This window comes from Lichenostomus cassidix, chromosome Z (genome assembly GCF_008360975.1).
Source record: "Lichenostomus cassidix isolate B80296 chromosome Z, HeHo_3.0, whole genome shotgun sequence".
Classification (NCBI taxonomy): Eukaryota; Metazoa; Chordata; class Aves; order Passeriformes; family Meliphagidae; genus Lichenostomus; species Lichenostomus cassidix.
Window position 1 is genome coordinate 52352071 of NC_139511.1, and position 21231 is coordinate 52373301.

The 21231-nt window shown below is 39.5% G+C and overlaps 1 protein-coding gene across 1 annotated transcript in view; it reads right to left on the reverse strand.

Moving 5' to 3' along the window:
• The window catches only part of ARSB (arylsulfatase B), a 61205-nt gene extending 40975 nt beyond the window's left edge, over nucleotides 1–20230 (reverse strand). Inside the window, exons 1-4 of the mRNA XM_085042194.1 lie at nucleotides 19919–20230; nucleotides 16881–17067; nucleotides 14937–15127; nucleotides 14101–14308 (exon numbers count right to left, since the gene is read on the reverse strand). Coding sequence (XP_084898320.1) covers nucleotides 14101–14308; nucleotides 14937–15127; nucleotides 16881–17067; nucleotides 19919–20206 — 874 coding nt within the window. The 5' untranslated portion in view covers nucleotides 20207–20230. The remainder of the gene's footprint in view (nucleotides 1–14100; nucleotides 14309–14936; nucleotides 15128–16880; nucleotides 17068–19918) is intronic.
• Between the last annotated feature and the right edge of the window lie 1001 nt (nucleotides 20231–21231).

Consider the following 21231-nt stretch of genomic DNA (forward strand, 5'->3'; position numbering starts at 1 on the left):
AAGGATGTTAAGCTGGACAAAACTGAACCTACATTCTCCAAAAAACAGAAAAAACCTAGTGTTTGCAGTTGTGCCTAATATTCTCCCCTCCTTTGCTCTGTGTCATCAATGTTACATCAAGTGAGTAACAAGAAGGAACACTTACATCCAAAATTTTTAACTTATTGGTGATTATTTTATTCCAACTTTGTTACTTTTTCCTCCCAGCTACACACCAAAACATGCCCTCTTTAATTACTCCCATGTTTGAATCTCTGTAATCTGCCTGCACCATGCTAGTTCAGTAAGGTCACCAGCAATTTCCTCTTGGCAAGATCCAACCTTTCTCCAACATCATCATCCTTGAACTTTCTGCCACATTTGATCGTATTTCCCGAATCCTGAAGAGTCAAATGTCTTGTTTTGGCAACATCTAGCTGTACAGACTACATTCAGTCCTCGAATATACACTGTAACTCTCAGAGATTTTAAAGGGTAGCTGTTCATAGGCACAACAGAAACAACTGTAGACTTCAAAGGAATAGTCAATTGCCTATTTTGCTTTTCGTACGCATGATAGTTTTAATGAGTTTGTGCCTAATGATCATTCCCTACAACGTTTACCCCAGAAACTCTTATTTTTCACAGGTTAATGGCTTTCCCTTTTCCATTCCTGAGAGTGGGGAAGAAGCAGAACAACAGACTCCTCTGCTCAAAGACAGTATTTCACTATAAACAGAGCTTTAGCCCGGGATGGTCAAAAGGTTCATAGTACACCCATACTTAGAAATAGGCTAATCCTACCTATTTTCAGAAGACATCTTGCCTTCTTTTCCCTGCAAATTTCTCATCTAATGTACTGATATTAAAGCCATAAAGCACATCTGCTTTGTGATTCAACCTGTGCTTGCCAAATGAATTTCACCACTACTGCTTGACATCCCTGATGCCACCAACAGTCAGAATTTACGATCTCATTTATATCACTGACCAAACCACTCACAGGATCCTTCCTCAGCCTGCTTAGTCCAACCCTTCATGAAGAAGTATTCAGTCAAAGGGGTAGGTCACTGCAAACAAGGGGTGACTAGACGTGATGCTGGCATCTCAAGTGGTGAGCTCCCCCAGTCTCCACATTCACAGCTGCAGTTTTATCTTCCTTGCAAAGGACTTCTGCCCTCATGAGTAACCAGCACCTGACTTACATAAGTGAGTCCAGAAGTCCCACTTTCCCTCTACTCCCACTTTAGCAAGGGAATTTTACTAAATCCAGCTTCAGGTTTATCCTAGGATTATGGAATACATGACCCATTAAATTAGGCAAGGTCTTCAGGTCCATATTTTCCCAAAGCCTATCTCCTCATTTGCCTTAGGCTGAAGGAAAGCTCCAACTGAACTAATTTAAAGAACAGAGATAATTAAAACCTCTCAGATCACACAAGAGGTCAACAATCCCTAAAAAAAGGTTGCTATGATTGCAAGTGTGCTTACTCTTCACACAGTTTTGTCAAAAGTACCTACATTAATAAATCGAAACCACTGTAGCTATTTAAAATGTTCAAGCTACCCAAGGTCACTCAGAGAGAATCACAGGAAGCCACATGCAGGCCCTGAGCAGCTGACAGACCTCAGGGGCAATCGCCTGTGAAAGGAGGCACCTGAGGGCAAAAAAGCCCCTAACCTTAGCTCCACACATCAGCATCACTGTCTACATAGCTATTCTTCCTCCTGAGGCATGCATTTTTCCTTTTAGTTTTTTTGTTTGTTTGTTTGCTTTGGGGTTTTTTTTTGTTTGTGGGGTTTTGTTTGGTTGTTTTTTTGGGGTTTTTTTTGCCATTGTGCTCCTTCTGCTACCTTAGACTTTTTAATGAACTGTAATGGATGGTCAGCAATAGTTTCTCTCTCCTAGTCCATGCGAACTACCTGTGGCCAGCAAAATGTAGATACTAAATTGTTTTAAACAAAGGCTTTGCTTTTTCAATCCATTGAAATCACTGGAACACACCTTGATGGCAGCAGAATGTGTGATACATTTGAGTAGGCAGATATGAACTTTCATCCTCTGCAGTCAGAAATGCAACTATGTACAACTTCAGAGAGAAAAGTAATGGAATGCATCTTTTGCTTTTTAACCCCTGTGAGTAACAGAAGAATACTGTTGAAAAAATTTTAACTTCACAGAAAAAAAAAGCAAATGTTTTTCTTTATATCCACTTGTTAAAAATGCTTACTTGATTGTAAAATGTGTTACAATGCTGCAGTGCAAATAGAAAGAAGTAGACTTAAAGCAGACTTAAAGGGATATAACTATTAAATCTCCCATTAGATTCTGCATACCAGATGTCAGCATATTGTTGATTTGATAAAGTATACTCTGGCAAGATATCAGAAGCAGCACAATGCTTCAATACATCCAGTTCTCTGCAGTGATCAGAATTAATCTTTTGTTTAGTCTAAAAATGTAGATCATCTACAACACAAGAAGTCAGTAATGAAAAACCTGCACTATAATTGCTGCATTATTTGGTTTTATGTGTTGTAGGTTAAAGCTATTTACTCTAAAATATAACTGAAATTACTGCTGCAGACGTCTGGCTCTTCCCAACCAGTCCAAGCAACTCTGGAATCTTAACACAGAATTCAGGGTCAGCTCACTTCAACGTACACAAAGCTCTGGCTGTATTTTAACTTGAGAAAACACAATTGGAGGTCAAAAGTAAGAGCAAGCACAGGCAGCATTCTACACGACAGCAGTGCTCAAAGTTCAGATAAAAGTTGGGGTGTTTTTTCCTGCTTAAAGAGAAATGTAAAGACAGATACTGTATTGTAAGAGACAGATATTTCAGTCACAGGAGGCATATGAAGGTGTCTAGAAACACAGAGATTTCAAAAGGGCATAAAGTGCTATAGAGAAAGCAGAGGAATGATTAAGACAGAGCTATAAGGAATGAAAAAAAAAACAAACAAGGAGCCTTCCAAAAGGAGGGGAAATTAGCTTATTAGTTCCAGTGCTAGTGCAAAAAGAAGAAAAAAACCTGCAGTGAACCCTGCAGTAAGAGCTCTCCAAGCCATTTTCATACCTGACATTTACCTGATCTGATATACCTACCTGTGGCCAAATCTTAGCATCCACTGCCTAATAACTAACAGGCTTATGGAGTACAGTGTCTATTTTGGTATTTTCAACTCAAAGATCTGCACAATATATGGCTTTCTTGGCATTCAGCACATCTATATTATGACCATGTAAGTAAATTCTGTTGGTTTCACTGTCTCCTATTAATTAAGGCAGAGAGGGAAAATCTTACTCTTTTAATGCATGCTAAAGTACTATTGCCCACAAATATTGATCTATTATATTCTATCCATAAGAATTATATGAAGTAATGAAAAGTGAAAGAAAGGACAGTTGTGCAGAGCTTTTATTTGGAAGTTCTTAGATTCTTCTGTAGAGTTTAGCCTAGGAGCACACTTTAATTCTGGAATATTCATAAATATAGGAAACAGATGTACTAACCAAACCATAGTTTATATGAATATATTTGAAAAAAATGAAAAAGCAGGGAAGGAAAACAGATCCAGAACATCCCAGCAGGGATTCAAATAACCTTTTTCAGATACTATTCATTTGACTAAGGCCATCTTACAACACCTGCAACTTCTTCCAAATTCTTAACCCAGACCAGACAACACCACATGCTTCTTTCCCAAGTGAATCAATGATGGATTTTCCCCGTGTTCCTATAGGGCTGTCACTGATTGACAAAGTAAGTCCCTTGGAGAAGCAGTATTTCTAAGTAAATACAAAAGCTTTGTGTCAGATAGTTCTATGTTGTTTCAAACAATATTTAGGTTTCAAAGGAAACCTAAAAATATATGTATAAAAAGTATCAAAATTCAGTCTCTGCTTTGGTTCTATTAAACAATCATTGAAGAAATACTGAAAACCAAATTGTAGAAAACTAAATAATTACCTTTTGATAATTTTCTATGTATAATATAATGCACTGAGAGATTGCACTGAGAGATATGGCTCAAGTAGAGTAAAGACAGGACCCTGAATTTTAGGGAAGCAAACTTCCAGCTCCGCAAGAAGCTAGTCAATAGGATCACCTGAGAAAGCACATTCAAGGAAAAAGGAGCAGAACAGAGCTGAGAGATCTCTAAGGACACTTTCCAGAGAGGGCAAAAGCTCCTGAGCCCCAGGCACAGGAAATCAAGGAAGGAAGGCAACAGCTGAGTCAACCTGCTGGTAAAACTAAGTGGCAAGAAGGAAATACACAGGCAGTGCATTCCACCACATGGAAGTAGGAACAGGTATTCTGGGAAAAATATAGGGATACAGTCCAAGGCATGTATCAAGATATGGCTGGAGCTGCTGGTAAGAGATGCAAAGAATAACAAGGGCTTTACAGCCAGGAAAGGAAGGTCAGGGGAAGTTAACCCCCGCAGTGGACATGACTGACCAACAGGTAGCAAAGAATGAGCAGAAGGCTGAGGTACTCAACAACCTTTTTCCTCAGTCTTGACTGGCAGCCTCTCTTCTCACACCTCTTGAGTGGATGGACCACAAGAAAGGGAGTGGGGAGCAACTGTCAGAGAAGATCAGGTTAATGACCACCTGAGGAACTGGGATTTACATAAATCTACATGACCTAACACGATGCATCCCGGAATCCTGAGACTGAAAGCATTGCCAAGCACCTGAAGGAGAGAGTACAGAGGAGGCCAACAAGATGATCAGAGGGATAAAACATCTCTCCTATGAGGACAGACTTAAAGAGTTGGGATTGTTCAGCCTGGAGAAGAGCAGGTTCCATGGAGACCTTATAATACCTTCCAGTACTTTATGGGGGTTTGTAATAAAGATGTGGACAGACATTTAACCATGGTCTGCTGTGACAGGAGAAGAGGTGATGATATTAAAACTAAAAGAGGGTAGATTTAGATTGGATATAAAGAATTTTTTTATGATGTTGGCAAAACAGTTGCCCAGAGAGGTGGTGGACGTCCTATTCCTGGAAACAGTCCAGGCCAGACTGGGGCTCTGAGCAACCTGATCTAGCTAAAGATGCCTCTGCTCACTGCAGGAGCCCACTCTTGGAGTTCATGCTTGGAAGACAGTCAACCTTTCTTTCCCACAGGAAGTGAAAGACATTCCACAATTTGGGTACCTAAGATGGGCAATCACGGAAATGATTAGAAAACCATACTCACTAAGGTCCTAGTAAAATAAGGAAGACCAAATTCCTTAACTCCAAAAAAACAATTTCTACCTTTCCTCTCCTTACATTTCTGATACATTCCCACTGTGCAACACCCGAGCTGAGAACGATCAAAGCTCAAAGAGAAACTCAAACTGTCATGAATTTTGGACATTTTTCCCCTTCTCTTGTTATGCTAATGCATTAAGAGACTTTACAAGCTGTAAACAGCAACAACAAAAAGACACTTCTAATCCTGAATCATACAGCATCTAAAGCAATCCTACCGCTGTACCACTGTCAGGCAGGCAGCACAATTCCCTTAACAGAGGATGAATTACAAAGGATGATGGATTGAGGACAGGTTTTGCAACCATCTTTGTCTCACTGTTCCAGAGTCCGAACCACTAAACTGGACAACAGAAGAGGTTGCTTCTTGCTTTCCTTCACATCATTCTGCTTTTATTTTCCAATACTGAGATTTTTATTTTTCTCTTTGATACCGTAATACTGCATTTCAAAAATTAAATTCAACTCAATCTTGAATACTAGCAACTATGTAAGTTCCCTTAATTTACAACTAAACAATAATGAGTGTAACAATATAGAAAAGAATGGCTGAAATAAGAAGGCATATTCAATTCATCCATAGTTTAGTTCTCTAAACATTTCTTATATGTTATATATCTCATGCTCCTTTGAAGGGCTGGGGCTTCAGGAGCAATCATGCTCTTAAACTTAATCAGAACCACATGGAGGTCAGTGTGAGGGTCCATCCAACTGAAGCAAAACTGGAAAGTATATTAAAAGTTAACTACGAAATTATTTCATATGTAACTTACAGACTTCAAGAAGGCAATTTAACAAGTTTAGTGTCTTACTGTTGTTGAAAACAGAGCATGTCAATGAAATTACTTGCACTACCTTCAATATTTCTACAAATCAGATTTAAGTTTGCAACTAAAAGGGGTAACCTGCAAACAAACTCAGACAAGTGAAAAAGACAGAAAGTAGGGCAAAACCCCAATTCCTATGCCTTTCCTCCTGTTGCCTATTTCTGATGGGGAGACAACAGAAGAGCCAAACCCCTGCAGTTCTGTTTACATTAAGTGTTGACATTTCTATTCCATAATGCAAATATGGACTTCATATGATTTTGTTTTAAACACTATTGAAATTACAGAGGCAAAATACAGCTCACAATAATAAAGAGCAAAGAATGGGAACTACAAGCAAGAGTGATTCAACAATTTAAAACCCTCACAGTTATTTAGCAGACTTGATACCATCATGTATCATTTAATATGTATTATACATATTATGTTATTTAAAAATGAAGTGATGTAGTTAAGCAGGAGACAGTCTACTCATCTACTAACAGGTCATGCCTAATATTCGTATACAATTTTGAATGCAAACTACAATCAGTTGCCAGTGTCAACAAAACAAGCAGGCAGCTAGTGCTTGGTTTAGCTGCGGTTTTTTAAACCTTTTTTAGTTCTGTGTGTCAATTTTGCATATGTGAAAGGGAATTATCTAGCACTTACTAGTGCTAGACACAATATGAGCAAACATCAGACAGCATCAATGCACAGCTCTGTAAATGCATCTCATTTTTGACCTCCAACATTCTTGCTGAAAGTCTAGGTCACACAACAGGACTTCAGAGCCCTTCCTTTGTGTGATTTAATCTCCTGGTTGTGAGTCACAGTGAAACAGAGAGCATTGTCAATAATAGTGGTAAAGGAACACATTGGGGGAAAACTTCTCCCCTCTGATCTTCACAGCATAAATAATGCTTACTCTGTACACGTTCCAAGAGCAGAACTCCAATTGAGGCTTCATTTAAAAAAAAAAAAATACAGAATACACAACAGAGATCTACACTGCGGATAGGAGACTTGCAGCATGAATTTGAGAATAACTTTGCCCTTAATTTGAACTCAAGTTCTTCCCTGCTTCCCCATTTTGTATCTGAAAGATCCAAGTGTTGCTGCATTTTTGAGTCGTGCTGCAAGTGTGACAGAAGAGCAATCACACTCCCTCTGATGGCTAATACAAAACATGTATTTCCAACAAAACAAACCAAAATCATTTGGTAAGACCAGCTGAAGAAAAATCATCTGTAGTGTACTTCAGTCTGTTGTTGTGTACTCACAGTGGAAAGAATAACCTTGAAGGTTCAATGTTAAATGGCAGAAAAGCCACTTTGTCTTCGGAGTGCTGACACATTATTATATTTTCAGTGCTTGATACAGATTTATTTGTGTATGTGTGATGGAAACACTATTGAAAGCCTTTCTATTAGAGGGAAAATAGAAAGCTACACCTTCTAATATAAAATTCTGCTAATGTAATTCTTGTTGGGCTTTAAATACAACTATAGGGCTTTTATTTTCCATCAAGGGAATATAATACCTCCCCTGCATCAGAGCACCATTTGCTGAACAACTTTACTGAGCATTTACAGAGTAACTTTTATCGAGCTGTGCTCATATAAATCAACTTTTTGCAACTCACCAGAACTGTCTCTTTATTCTCCTGACTTTTTGAAAATTGAAAAAAAAAAAAGGAAAACTGACCTCATGGGAAAAAAAATACATTTGATGTACACAAGCTTCCAACAGTTACACACTTAGCCCTACAAAAGCTGCATGAACAATGCCCGTTTTCATCCCACTGATTTTTCTTCTGCTTCCCAGTGCAGCTTTCATGACAGCAGAAATCCTAGCACAGACAGTTTCAGTCGACTGCTTTCATTGTGAGCAGTCTCAGTAATTAAAAAAGTCTCAAAGTTACAGACCTTGATGTGTCAAGGTCTACACCAGCATCACCATCACTAGACATGACAGAAACACAGGAGGAAATTTTAACCCAAAACCAACAGGAATAACCTGACAAACTGTTCATTTGTCTGCAGTGAGCAAGTTAGACAAGACACTGTCAGGAAAACTTTGGATTTGTCCCACTGACAGAACTGAACTTGACCACTGTTTGGGTGTACAAAATTCTGACACAAAGGATAAATGCTTCTCAAATGCTACTGTGGAAAACAAATGAGTACAGTTTAATAGTAATCATAGTTTAAGACAATCTTTTGGGAACTGTGGGAAATTATTAAACATTATCGTTATTACATAAAATGAGCTGTTTTCAACACATGCGTCAGTTTGAGAAAAAAATTACTACCACAGCTATTAACGTGCTTAAATCAAAGCTTTACACAAAACTGGGCCACTTGCACAATTGACTTCCAAGTTTCATTTACAAATGAATTTCACTTCAAGCACTGGCATTCACTACAAAAAGGAAGAAAAATTCAAGATTCAACTTATGCTGGAGCTTTTAAACATGATGAGAAAAGAAGCAAATGTCTCTGGCACGAGGTCACTCCCTGTTCAGGAACTTGGCTTTGGAGTGTTAGGTTTTGCATGGAAAAAGCTGGGTGGGTGAGGAGGGATTAATGCTAGACGGAAGGGAAGATAAATAAACATTTCCTACAAAACATTTTGGGTTTTCACAGGATTTTAAAAGGGGAGGAGGGAGAGAGGGAGTCAATATATTGATTATCAACATCTTTCAGTATTGATTTTAAGTCCATTCCTATCATAGTATTTTCCATCTTTGATAATATATTCTTAAAAATCTAGTCTCATTATCATTATCTGCATCATGTAACAGAAAAAGTATTTTTTAATTTCTAAAAAAATTATTCTTATCACCCTTCAGTATGGAAAAAGCCTGAAGGAAAAAAAAAGCCAGCACTGAAGTACAAAACACCAACCACATGCACCTTTCAGTACCATTGACATGTAACAATTCTAACCAATGCAAGTACAGAGATTTGTCAGAACTTTTGCCTGTATAAAAATAAGATTAAATAAATAAGAAACAGAAAAATAATATTTGCCAACATATGGACTCAAATAACTAGTGTGATTGAAGGTGCTTGCAGCCTGTGCTTGTTTCTGCTTCGGAAGCAGCAGATGCTCAGGCAATAGGTGCCCAGGCATCTTCCTCACTGGCAACACACTAAACCTCTCAAAAACCTCTGGAAGACCAACTAAAACAAGTCTTCAGGTCTCTAATAAAGAAAAAATCTAAGAGTACAACCTTCAAAATTAGCACCTCTGACATCACAGACAGGGAATAACTATTCTAACCAATCTGTCCTTCAGCTGGCTTGGACAATCTGCAATTAGAAGGCTCTCTGAAGTCCCTTGCAAGCAGAAGTGAAGGAGCAGGAGCTCATTTGTGAAGAAAGATATCAAGAAGATAAAAAAATACCCTTAAAGAACCAGTGAAAGTCAGACTCATACTCTCAAAGAAGGCACTGGAAATAAGCAAAAAAAAAAAAAATCCCAGTATTTCATTAGCCAAAAGCCACAATATGCTGGCTGGAGCACAAAAAAAAAAAAAAAAAAAAGTGTAATATGAAATTTGTGGGGAAAGAAACCTAGGGATATGATAGACACTGTATAAACATCAGTACATATGTCCAAAACAATCTGTGCTCTTATTAATCATAATTCTACAATGATAAAAAGATTGTCTTTTGGAGTGAAAACAGTCATCACTGTCACATGCTCCATTATGGAATGGATTTATGTGGTTTCCTCTTAGCAATGTAAACCAAGCCTTGAAAAGTTCCATGTGTTCTGCTTTTCAAAGCCCTCTTATGGCAACTAGTGGGCACTACAGTGTTAATGCACATTGAAAAACAGCAAGAAACACTGGAAGAAAGGAGTTTTGCTCCACAGTGTTTTAGTATTATAAAAAGCTGAAAGTTAAATAAGGCAAAGAATAGTAGCTTTAACGCACAACTGATATATTCGTTTGCTTTAACACTGGCAAGTTTACACCAAAATTTCTTGTAATACCTTGCAGAATCTATAATCACATCATATTCACAGCAATCCCCACTTCTTATCTCACATCATAGCTCTGTATTTGAAGCAGAATTTGGACTCAAAGCCCATGATAATAGTTCTGAGGCAAATTTGTACCACTTTAATGCTTTTTATGACCTTTATCTTAAATCAAGGCCCTCCTCAAGAACATTGGTAGTTACAGTCTCCTATGATTGCTAAAAAGAAAAATACACCCTGATCTTTCATTCTGTTTGATTTCAAGTGGACAACAGGCCATGGTCACCCACCACTTCTGAATTCATTTTCACCTGTTTTGCCTAAACAAGGAATGATTTCATTTTCATCAATGATCTTTTTAGCATAGACTTACCTGTATCTACAGTACAAAAGTGCTCCATATAAATAAATTCTACTCCATTCTACTCCAAGTAGTAGCTTGAGAAGTGTTGACTGGCAACTTCTCAAGCTACTACTTCACACACAAATATAACACCACATGACATTGAACCTGCTCACCTTTTTCTTATTTAGTTGTACAAATAGCCTGTCTATCTGTTCAAAAGGACACCAGAAGGTTGATTTACAGGACATACTGATGGAGTCAGACTTTGCTATTGACCCAATGTAATGAACTTCCATTTTTATCTTGGTATTTCCATCAGGCCACTTTAAAGACGAACTGAAATTCTTCTACACATTTTACATGATTCATTCAAAATGTGCAGCATTTCCATTTGTCAATTGGCATGTTTTCAAGGCAATCCCTTTTGAGCCATAACATATATATACATATAAGAGTATAATAAAAAAAACAAACCGTACTACAAGATCAAAGATTACACCATGTTCTACAGTTTTTAAATATGTACCAAGTAAAAAGAGATCTACAGTTTGGGGTCAACACTTCACAGTGAAGTAGTCAGAAGTCTGTTTGTTGCAATGCTACTCGCTATAGCACAAAATAGGAAATGACCACCTGTGAATTATTATTTGGGTGGGACTTTTAAAGCATGGAGAGATGCAAACATGAAGTGCAAATTTTGGCTGCAACTAAAAAGGAAACAGTAATGAACCTAGTAAAATGTACCATAAAAGCAGGGCCTTCTTTTTCCTCTACAGACTTTCAACAACACCTTTATCAAACTACATAGCTAATGAAACAGAGAGTGATTTTCTCATAGAATGGTTTGGGTTTGAAAGGATGTTTAAAAGTCATTTAGTCCAATCCCTCTAAAATGTACATGGACTTCTTTGACTAGATCATGTTATTTAGTTCCCCATACAATCTGACTCTGAATGTTTCCAGGGATAGGACATCCACCACCTCTCAGAAACCTGCTGCAGTGTTTCACCAACCTTATAATGAAAAATGTCTTCCTTATATCTAGTCTGAATCTGTTCTACTTCAGTTTAAAACCATCACTCCTTGCCCTATTGCAACAGGTCCTGTTAAAAACTCCTCATCTTTTTTATAAGCCTACTTTAAGTACTGAAAGGCTGCAGCAAGGTCTCTTCAGAGCCTTCTCTCTCCAGGCTGAACAACCCCAACTCTCTGGGCCTGTCCTAAAAGGGGAGGTGCTCCAGCTCTCTGATAATTTCTGTGGCCCTCCCCTGGACTTACTCCAACAGGTCCATGTCCTGCCTGTGCAGGAACCCCAGAGCTGGACACAGCACTGCAGGTATCACCAGAGCAGAGCAGAGCAGAGGGGCAGAATCCCCTCCCTTGCTCTGCTGCTCACACAGCTTTGGATGCAGCCCAGGACAGGTTTGGCTTTCTGGGCTGTGAGTGCTCATGGCTGGACCATGTCCAGCCTCTCACCCACCAGAACCCACAGATATCTCTGGGCAAGTATGATGATTTTTTGTCTTTAACATTGCTCATTAAAATTATGCATAAACTTTATCATTCCCCAGATTCTCCCTTGCAGTCTTCATTGAAATCCTTAGATTGATTCTTAATCCCACCAAATGGGAAGAACATTCTTGGAGAGAGTCCCTGATCATAATGAAAAGTATGTGTCCCCTGATGTGCCTCACCAAGCAAGAAGAGGTTCTCCCAGTGCCAGAACAGCACTTGGGGCAGGGAGAGGGACTTCCTCAAGCAGGCATGTCCTCGGGAGCTGAAGGGAAATCACACTATAACCATATGCTCATATTATAGCTCCCAGTGCATCCCAGAGCTCCCAGTTTCAAAGGACTTGAAGGCTGTGCAGAGAGATCTCAGACAGCACAGCTTTCTGCACGAGATGCTCAACTGCTCACCCTCTCGTGCTTCTTTTCAACCATGTTCTAATGTCTGTTCTGAAACACACCACCTGCAAAAGCACTAAACAAAATACAGAAAAACTCAGTAATTCCATACCTTTTTTCCCTTTTTCGGTCTTTTTTTAATGCTTTATGGTTACCACATTTGGTTTTGGAAACTGAGTCCTTATTGCATACAATGTTTTATGCCTGTAAAGAATAACTGCATGAAGTAAAGGGAGAACATTGAAAAAAAGCGAGTCACTGGCCCCTGTCCTGCTTGATCTAAGTCCAATTTCCACGCATTTTAGTCATATTAAATTTAACTCTTGGAAGTTTAAACTTTCAATTAACTCAAAATAAGACCCATTAGATAGGGCAGACACTTGATTGTCCTGATTGTTTGACTCTTGCTGAAACATACTGTAACTGATTGCAAAATAATCAGTCAAAACACAGGCTAGACTGTCACTGTTCAGAAAAATAAATGCTGCACAAATGAAAAAAAACTAATTTGTCTTTTTAATTCACTAATACCTTGCAATTCTAGTTTGAATGTATTTAGTTTTGTTCCAATGTACTGAACAAACACCACTGAAATAACTCTACCAAGGCCCCATCAGCAAAGACTGGATTGTTTCCATATGGAATAAATACTGGTATCATTTTCCATATGTCTTTGCTTACTTTCAGTTCTAAATATAAAAACTTTGCAAACAGAAACAAGCATGGAAGAGTTATTGAATCCTGCTAGAGCCAAAACCTGGACACAAATGTAACATCATAATGCAAACAGGTTTGGAGTCAAAATGAAATTCCAAGATTCCGAGTGCTATACGAAGCAGCTGCTAAACTCAAAAGACATCAGTGCATTTTCATCAAACTTTGGTTGGTTCTTTTTTTTGTTTTGTTTGTCTGTTTAGTTTTGTTGTTCCTGTTGTTTTTCAAAGTGTTCACAGAAAATTAATCTGCCGTTTTAACAGCCCCAATATGTAAAGCATGGACAAAAGAGCAACTGTATGCACTGAAAGGCTACTTCCCACTTCCAACAAAACAAGAGCAAATATGTTCCTGAAACCCAGCCAAGCAGCTGTATTTCAAAAAGGTTCTGTTTCATTCTTAATTTGGAAACAAAGGAGACTGCTTTGCAATGTATTATTTGCATTACTCTAATAATCTAGAAACCAGATCATGTGCCTGTACATACAAAACCTTAGACTGTAATTTGGCTGACTAGACTGCATCATATTTTCAGCTGTTTTATTAACAGACCTTTGTTTCATGGGAGTAAGATGCCAGTGAAATATTTCAAGAAAGACAAAAATTATATGTCACCTTAAAGTAAGGGAAAGAAAGAGCTTTGGCTTCAAACTGCTTGCTGTCTGGCTCTTTGTGCTTCATGCAATGCCTGGTAATTCAGGTGGGACAGACAGCTTCAGAAGAAATAAATCTGTAGACAGCTCTCAGTAAGGATTCAATGCTGACAGATCCTCAGTAACTGAAGGGTCAAGTAAAGCGCCTCTAACTCCATTGCACTCCTCAGATTTTTACTGTTTTTACTCCACCAGGACCATCCCCCATTTGCACAGACCCTACTTCAGAGCTGTTTTTCTCAAGATTGAGAAAGCCCTAAGAGCAGGGAGGGAAACCTCTGTTTCACTTAAAAGTCCTGCTCAACTTTCATCACTCTTATGTAGTTAGGAAATATCTGGAGGAAATACAGAGGGGCCAGATGTCTCTGTAGTCAGCTTGTTAGACACTGTACCAAAGTTATTACTGAAAGAATACTTGAAGGAACTTACCGGTAGAGAAAACAAAAACGGTGTTGTTCCAAAGACCATATGTTTTCAGAGCATCAGTCAGATTTCCTACTGCTTCATCCATAAGAGAAACCATCCCTGCATAATGGCGCCTCTTTACATCTTTTATGAAAGAATATGGTTCCACGTATTCTTCAGGGACCTCAAGAGGTTCATGCACAGACTGAAAGGCGAGGTAGAGAAAGAGGGGCTGGGGCCGAAGGGACAGAATGGAAATTAGGTTAACTTAAAGTACTAAGTGCAAAAGTTGCTGCAGCAAAAGCAGACCTGATTTATCAACAGTGGAGGTAGTGTGTTTTGATTACTTCTACAACTTCTACATCTTCTAATCCCTGCACATAAACCAAGAAAGCTTTGAAAAATTACTTTTGAAAACCTGTGGAAAAACATTAGGTGTGTCTTTACTTCATAACACAATTGCTAACAATTTCATTCTATTAAACTTCTCCCCTTACAGTTACCTTCTCTTCTTAGAAGTGCACACTACTTGCTAAAACATTTCTAAAAATTTAGTGATTGTAATTGCATTACATAAAAAGAAATGGAGAAGAGTATAAGTTAATTTTGAGTACAAACCTGTTTGACTTATGATGCTGCATTTGTGTCCAGGTTTTGGCTCTAGCAGGACCATGCAGCCAAACCTGATTTTGGCAGCACACAAGACAAGTTTTACCAGTGCTGCTTCTCACATTTAGCTCTACGTACCCACTAGCCCCAAATTACAGCTCAAACACAGCTCTCTCTATTGATATTTCATTAACATTGTTTACAACATTCTTTAATGTTGAAGCTATCAGAGTAGCAGCAGTTGACTGTACCTTCTCAGTTTTGTGATTGGCTATAATATCTATAGCTCTTTCTGTGAATAGATTTGTGGAGTACACATTTTTAAATCCAGTTGCAACTTCTTCTCCATCCCGAAAGTCCAGAGCACAGCGTGTCACATTCTTTGCTTTGATGAGGAAGCAGCGGTCATGAGTGTAATAATCCTCACTGCCCAGGAGATAACCTAGAACAGAAAAAGATGTCAAATGAGCAGGCCAACCTCGAGTCACATAAACACATACATCAGGAGGAGAAAAAAGTCAAACATAAATGCCTAAACAGTAGTGGTTTTGAGCTAAAACACTAATTCAACCCTGGACCATCTACAGTGACACCCCGACAGGTCTAAGTAGCTCCACATTTAATACCTCATGGCTTTTCATTGCTAATGCGAGTAGTAATTTCAGAAGAAATTAAACATTTTCAAAGCAGTTCATTGTCTTATTATTTATACTTCGATGTCCATTAGCATTAAACTAATGCACTGAGAGCAAAGGCAGTAATCTAGCCATGCACTAGTCTCATTTTTGGTGGCATGATTTTTGTATGTTTGTATTTTGATGTAAGACTTCCATCTCTATTAGAAAGTTTGGAATTTTTTAGATTCATTTATTCAAAAACACCCAAGTGAGAATCATCTCTTATGACTGCAGAATCATAAGAGATGTAGATATGCAGAATTATCTCTTATGTCTGCTGTAAAGTAATTTCTGATCCACTAGTGACACCAGCTGGTGGAGAAAAGACACTATCATTTAGAGATATCCAAAAGGAATTAAGCAAAAATTCAACATTCATAGATTTGGTCATACCTTGGGCCAGCCTGATAAGCACTGAGAGCCCTTGTGTTTTAGCTACCACAAACAAAACTTCTTCAAATCACCTGAATCTCAAAAGTTACACCTGAAATTAGATTTTTTTATTCCTCCCCCAATATCCTGAAGAAGCAGATGAACCCAAAAGAATAGTCTTATGTACTGCAAACAAAAACTTGGGACAAAAATCCAAGATGAATGAACTTTACTTGAACTTTTATTCAGCAGCTTCAACTACTTATTTCTACAAAAACAGACGTACAAAAAGAACAAGGTTGTCTTAAATACAATGTAAATTTCTACTATATTTTTAGGTGGAAAAGAACGGGTATTCTTTCAAAAGATAAAATTATTTTATCTTTTAAACTCTTCATTTAAACCTGAGGTCAGACAAGAGCAACACAGGCTTCTGAATTGAAATGAACTATTTTGAAATTCATCATTCAAGGAAAGGATCTTAAAAACAACCAAGTGGAGACGGAGCTCTTTGAGCTCAGTGTTGTGCAGAATGACATGTAAAGCAGACAGCCCAAGTCACGCAACATCCATGACACTTGTGCAAAACTAAAAATGTGGAACCAGTACTGGGACAGGAGCCCAACTGCAAGAGGAACAATAGCTGTAAGCTATTCTGCAGGTAATGCACTCACACTTTGACAATCTATTTTCTAGTCTAAGAGTTTGACTTCGTAACTTGTGAGTTTTTGGATACTACTTTGTAGAGCTTTTCACATCATCTTGATACCAGCTCTGGAAAATCAATGCTACACAAACTGTCTGTAACCCCCATTCCCTATTTCCCCTTTGCTGCTGTAGGTAGGACACAGAGAATTGGGAATAAAGTTACCTCTGGGAAGATGAGAGAGGTGAGGGAAGATGGTAAGAAAGAAATACCTCATTTGGAGCCACACAATAATTCCAATACTTTCTTCAGTAAGTTGTAATGCTTAAGCGTACATTTTAGGTATTCTCGTATTTTAAGCAGTGATACTTCGGAAATATGCATACCCAGCTTTCCTTTACTCATAAACTAATAGTAAATCTGCTGTTCTTACAAGAATGGGGCAGTTTCTCATCCTTTTTAACACTGCATTTATTGCCCATGTTAAATCAAACCATTACCAAAGTAAGTGTCAAATCCTCTGCGGGTTGGAAGGCATTCTTTTCTGTACATCCCTAAATGCCACTTCCCCACCATGTGAGTTACATATCCTGCCTCTTGAAGTAGCTCTGGGAGGAGTTTCTCATCCAGTGGCAGACAGCTGGGCTGGCATGGCCAGATTATCTGGTGCTGTAAACCTGTGTGGATCTAGCAGAGAAAAGAAGTGTGAGAGATCACTTACAATGCAGCCCACGGGTTAATTTATAAGCAGGCCCAGAAAGAAGCACAGCTGTATCAGAGGGTAGCATTAATCTCAGGGGCTTTTCATTTTACCAGTGTAGCACTGAAGATGATGAGGAAGCTGCAGGTGGAGAGCAGGGGTTGCATGGAGGAAACAAGAAAACAGCACTGCAAGAGTTAACATGTTCCCAGGCATAAATCAAGCACAATTAAAAAAAAAACCAACAAAAAAACCCCAATGCTAAACCAAACAAACCCAAAGCTTTTTATGCTTTTAGCTAGAAATCTAACAAGTAAGGATTAGCATTATGGTCTCTTTGAAGGCTAGGGGCATCTCAACAGGGAGTGAGAGATTTTAAATGGGAATGAAATGGGCAAAAAAGCACATGGCTATTGAAGCTATCAAGCTTTTGCCTGTATTAAAGAACAGTCACTGGAGAAAAGGGTGATAAAATAAAACTATTTTTCTATTACTCTTCTAAATGGATATTATATAAACACATTTATGTATTTATTTGCACACTTTAAATGAGTATAAGCACTATACAAAGCATTTGGATATAGGGATGACACAAGCTTTACACTGCCTAGATCCAACATATAATAGTTCTACTTAAGTTTCTAGTCTTACTAAGTGCTGAATTTTGTATCTCTTTACAAAACCATTACTGACAACATACTTACACTAGTGTATCAAGCTTGATATAAGGAACCACCTCGGTTACTGCCTACTATAAGCTCACTTTTGTCAACTTCCCCATCTTCTCCACACTCAAAAAGGCACTATGCTAAACCTAGGCCAGCAATCGTTTACAAGTATAAATATCTTGTTAATTTACTAAATATTTCTAGCAATCTGTGTCAAATCACAAAACGTCTAAGACCCCCTGGAGCACCAGATTTTATGACTCCACTAAGCACATCAGTGTTGCAAGCTGCATGATTAACTTTCAAAGCATTGCTTTAGCAACTGACTGAACTGACTTTTAAACCAAGTAAGGCCTGATCTTAGGCAACTGGAGAGGAAGGCCCTCTTCTAAAGGACCTACTAGTTACTAATTTTCTTTGAACAAGGAGGCTCCAAAAATTAAATTATAGTATAAATTTTATATTACATATAAAAATATATTTAAAATATTTTAAAATGCTGCATTACAGAGAACATTATTAATATACAGAAGGATACAAACTAGCAAAGCATTGCAATTTCTCTCACTGTATCTGGAGAATGAGAAAAAGAATTAGGCTACAGCTATCTTACACCAATACCATTGCTTTTCTTTCATACAGATTGCAAAGTGATATCAAAATTCCAGCTCCAGAGAGTACTAGATTTAGGTTCTTTTCTCAAGTCTCTAAGCAACTGATAATCATATCCATGAGTAAAACAAATTTTAAAAAATCTGTGCAAAAGATTTTTTTAAAATGTCTTAAAAATTTTTTTAAATGTCTTTAAAATGTCAAAAAAATTTTTTAAAAGTCTCTAAGCAATTGATAATCATATCCATGAGTAAAACAAATTTTAAGAAATCTCACATATATATTTGCTGCATAATTGTTTCTGTACAGAATGTCTCCTCTATTAAAAAAAAAGGAGAAAGATTACTTCCATTTTCTAATATTATTTTACTCAGTTGTAACAGAGTCAACACAAAGATCATCAAATTATCAAGCCAGATGTATGGGATGAATTTAAATCCAGACTGAACTACAGGAATTTTCAATGTCAGTTTTTAAAATATGATGCAGCACTGTCTCATTTATTGGAAAGCATGTTCAGGCTATGAACTGTATTTTAAGAATAGTCACAATGAAAAAAATATTTCAGGTTATTTCATAGAACAATTTAAAAAGTTGGTAAAAATGTAAATTGCTTATTCTTATTCATTGATTCCTGGATTTTCTAGGAACAGGACAAATGTTGCTTGAAAGAGTGTTACCTAGAACATCCTTCCTGAAACAAGAGATAGCATCCACTAATACAGGATGATGTTTATTTCGCTCAGAGCAGTTTCTCTGGCAAATCACTATGGTTAACAAGGATATGCAAGACTTCTTAAGAGAGGACGAAGTTTCTGAAGCAAACTTAACCCTTTCTCAGTTTCTTCCCTCTGTACGTCCTTTCCTCCCACCCCCCACCCCGATTTTGGAAAAATTGCAAAGAGGAAGGGAAAGGGTAGAAGTACACCAGCATCATAAAGCCCAAATCTAATACCTGTGCAACCGGGACCAAGAAAAAAAAAAAAAAAAAAAAAAAAAAAAAAAAAGTAAAATCAGCATAAGGACTACGAAGTAGCTGGAGACTAGCACCCAGACTGATGATCCCTCTGTGTGCACTCCATGGAGGAGCGCAGAACGTGTAACACCTCCGGCACCAAGAGGAGGTTAGTGTACACCTTGTGACCCATGTTAGCGCTACACTGGAAAACATGTTCCAAAACCGGAACAAGTGGCGCTGATCTGCTTCTGTCTCCGTCTCGACCGCGTGCCTGTCCAGGGGAAAAATATCCAGGAGTCATATGACCAGGGCAGGGACACCTTCCACGACAGGCTGCCGTGCCTGTTAATCCGACCTGAGCACAAAGAGCACCCCGGCTTTTCTGGAACACAACAATTTGTACCGATCCCGTGTTTAGCTCACTGCCCAGCTCGCGAGCCAAAGTGAAGTTTGCATTTCAGAGCAGCTGCTCTCCGCAGAGCCGCAGGAAGCCCCAGCCACACGGGGTACGGCCAGCAGCAAGCGGGGAGCAGCCCGCAGCATCGCCCCAGCACACCCCGGGCGGGGCGGGCAGCGGCAGCCCCAGGGTCTGTGCCCTACCTGGTAGCGGCCCGAGAGGAGCTGGCTGCGGGACGGCGTGCAGAGCGGCTGCGTGTAGTACTGCTCCAGCCGCACGCCGCCCGCCCCCAGCGCGTCCAGCCGCGGCGTGCGGATGGCAGAGCCGTGCCAGCCCACGTCGCCCCAGCCCAGGTCGTCGGCCAGCACCAGCACGAGGTGCGGGCCGGGCGGGCGCGCCAGGCACAGGGGCAGGCACAGGGACAGGGACAGGCACAGCAGCCGGCTGAAGGACGGGCAGAGCGGCAGCAGCGTGCCCGCCCGCCGCGCCATCCCCAGCAGCAGGAACTGGGCCCGGCACCGCCCCGGAGCGCCGCTCCGCCCGTTGAGAGCCGCGCTGCCCGCGGGGCGGGGCGGGCAGGGCAGGGGTGGGACAGCGCCGTGTGCCCAGGGGGAGGGCGGTGCCGCTTTACCCCGGTGGGCTTTGAGATGAGTTTAAAAAGGAAATTGTAAAGGTGGTGCCGGTGTTGGCAGAGTGTGCAACCCACTGGTGCTGGAGGTGCCTTCTGATTTTGTCTTTCTTCAACTCCTATGTTAAACAACCGGTTTAAACCATGGAGCCTTTCCCAGGGGAAAGAGGGAACTATGTGCAATCTTGTGTCTCAAGTCATCTGTGGCTTCAAGGAATTCAATACAACACCATTAGAGCAGGACAGATTTTCTGGTAAAATCAACTGGACTGTTAACTTTTGCCTTCGCAGCAGCTCATCCATCTTTAATGCTGCCCACTGAGGTTATTCCGCAAGCAGAATGTGTAAGCACACTGAGGCAGCTGCAGCACACACATGGCCTCGCTGCTGGCCAATGCGCGGGACAGCCTGGGAAAAACAAGTTGTCACCATCACCGAAGATGCAGCTAAGCTAAGTGAGACGACGATTATTCATGTTGGACAAACTCTCCTGTCAGTATCAGGTGCTAGTGCACACACACAAACACACACATACACACACACATGCACACACACATACACCCACATACACACATAAACACACACACACATGCATACACATACACATAAATACACATTAACACACACACATAAACACACACGCACACATACATACACATACACGTACACACACATACACACACATAGATACACATACATACACATACACATTCATACACACATACACAGACACACACATACACACATACACACATACACACAGACACACACATGCACACACACACACACACAAACACACATACACACACATACACACACACACATACAGACACATACACACATACACACACACACACAAACACACATACACACACACACATACACACA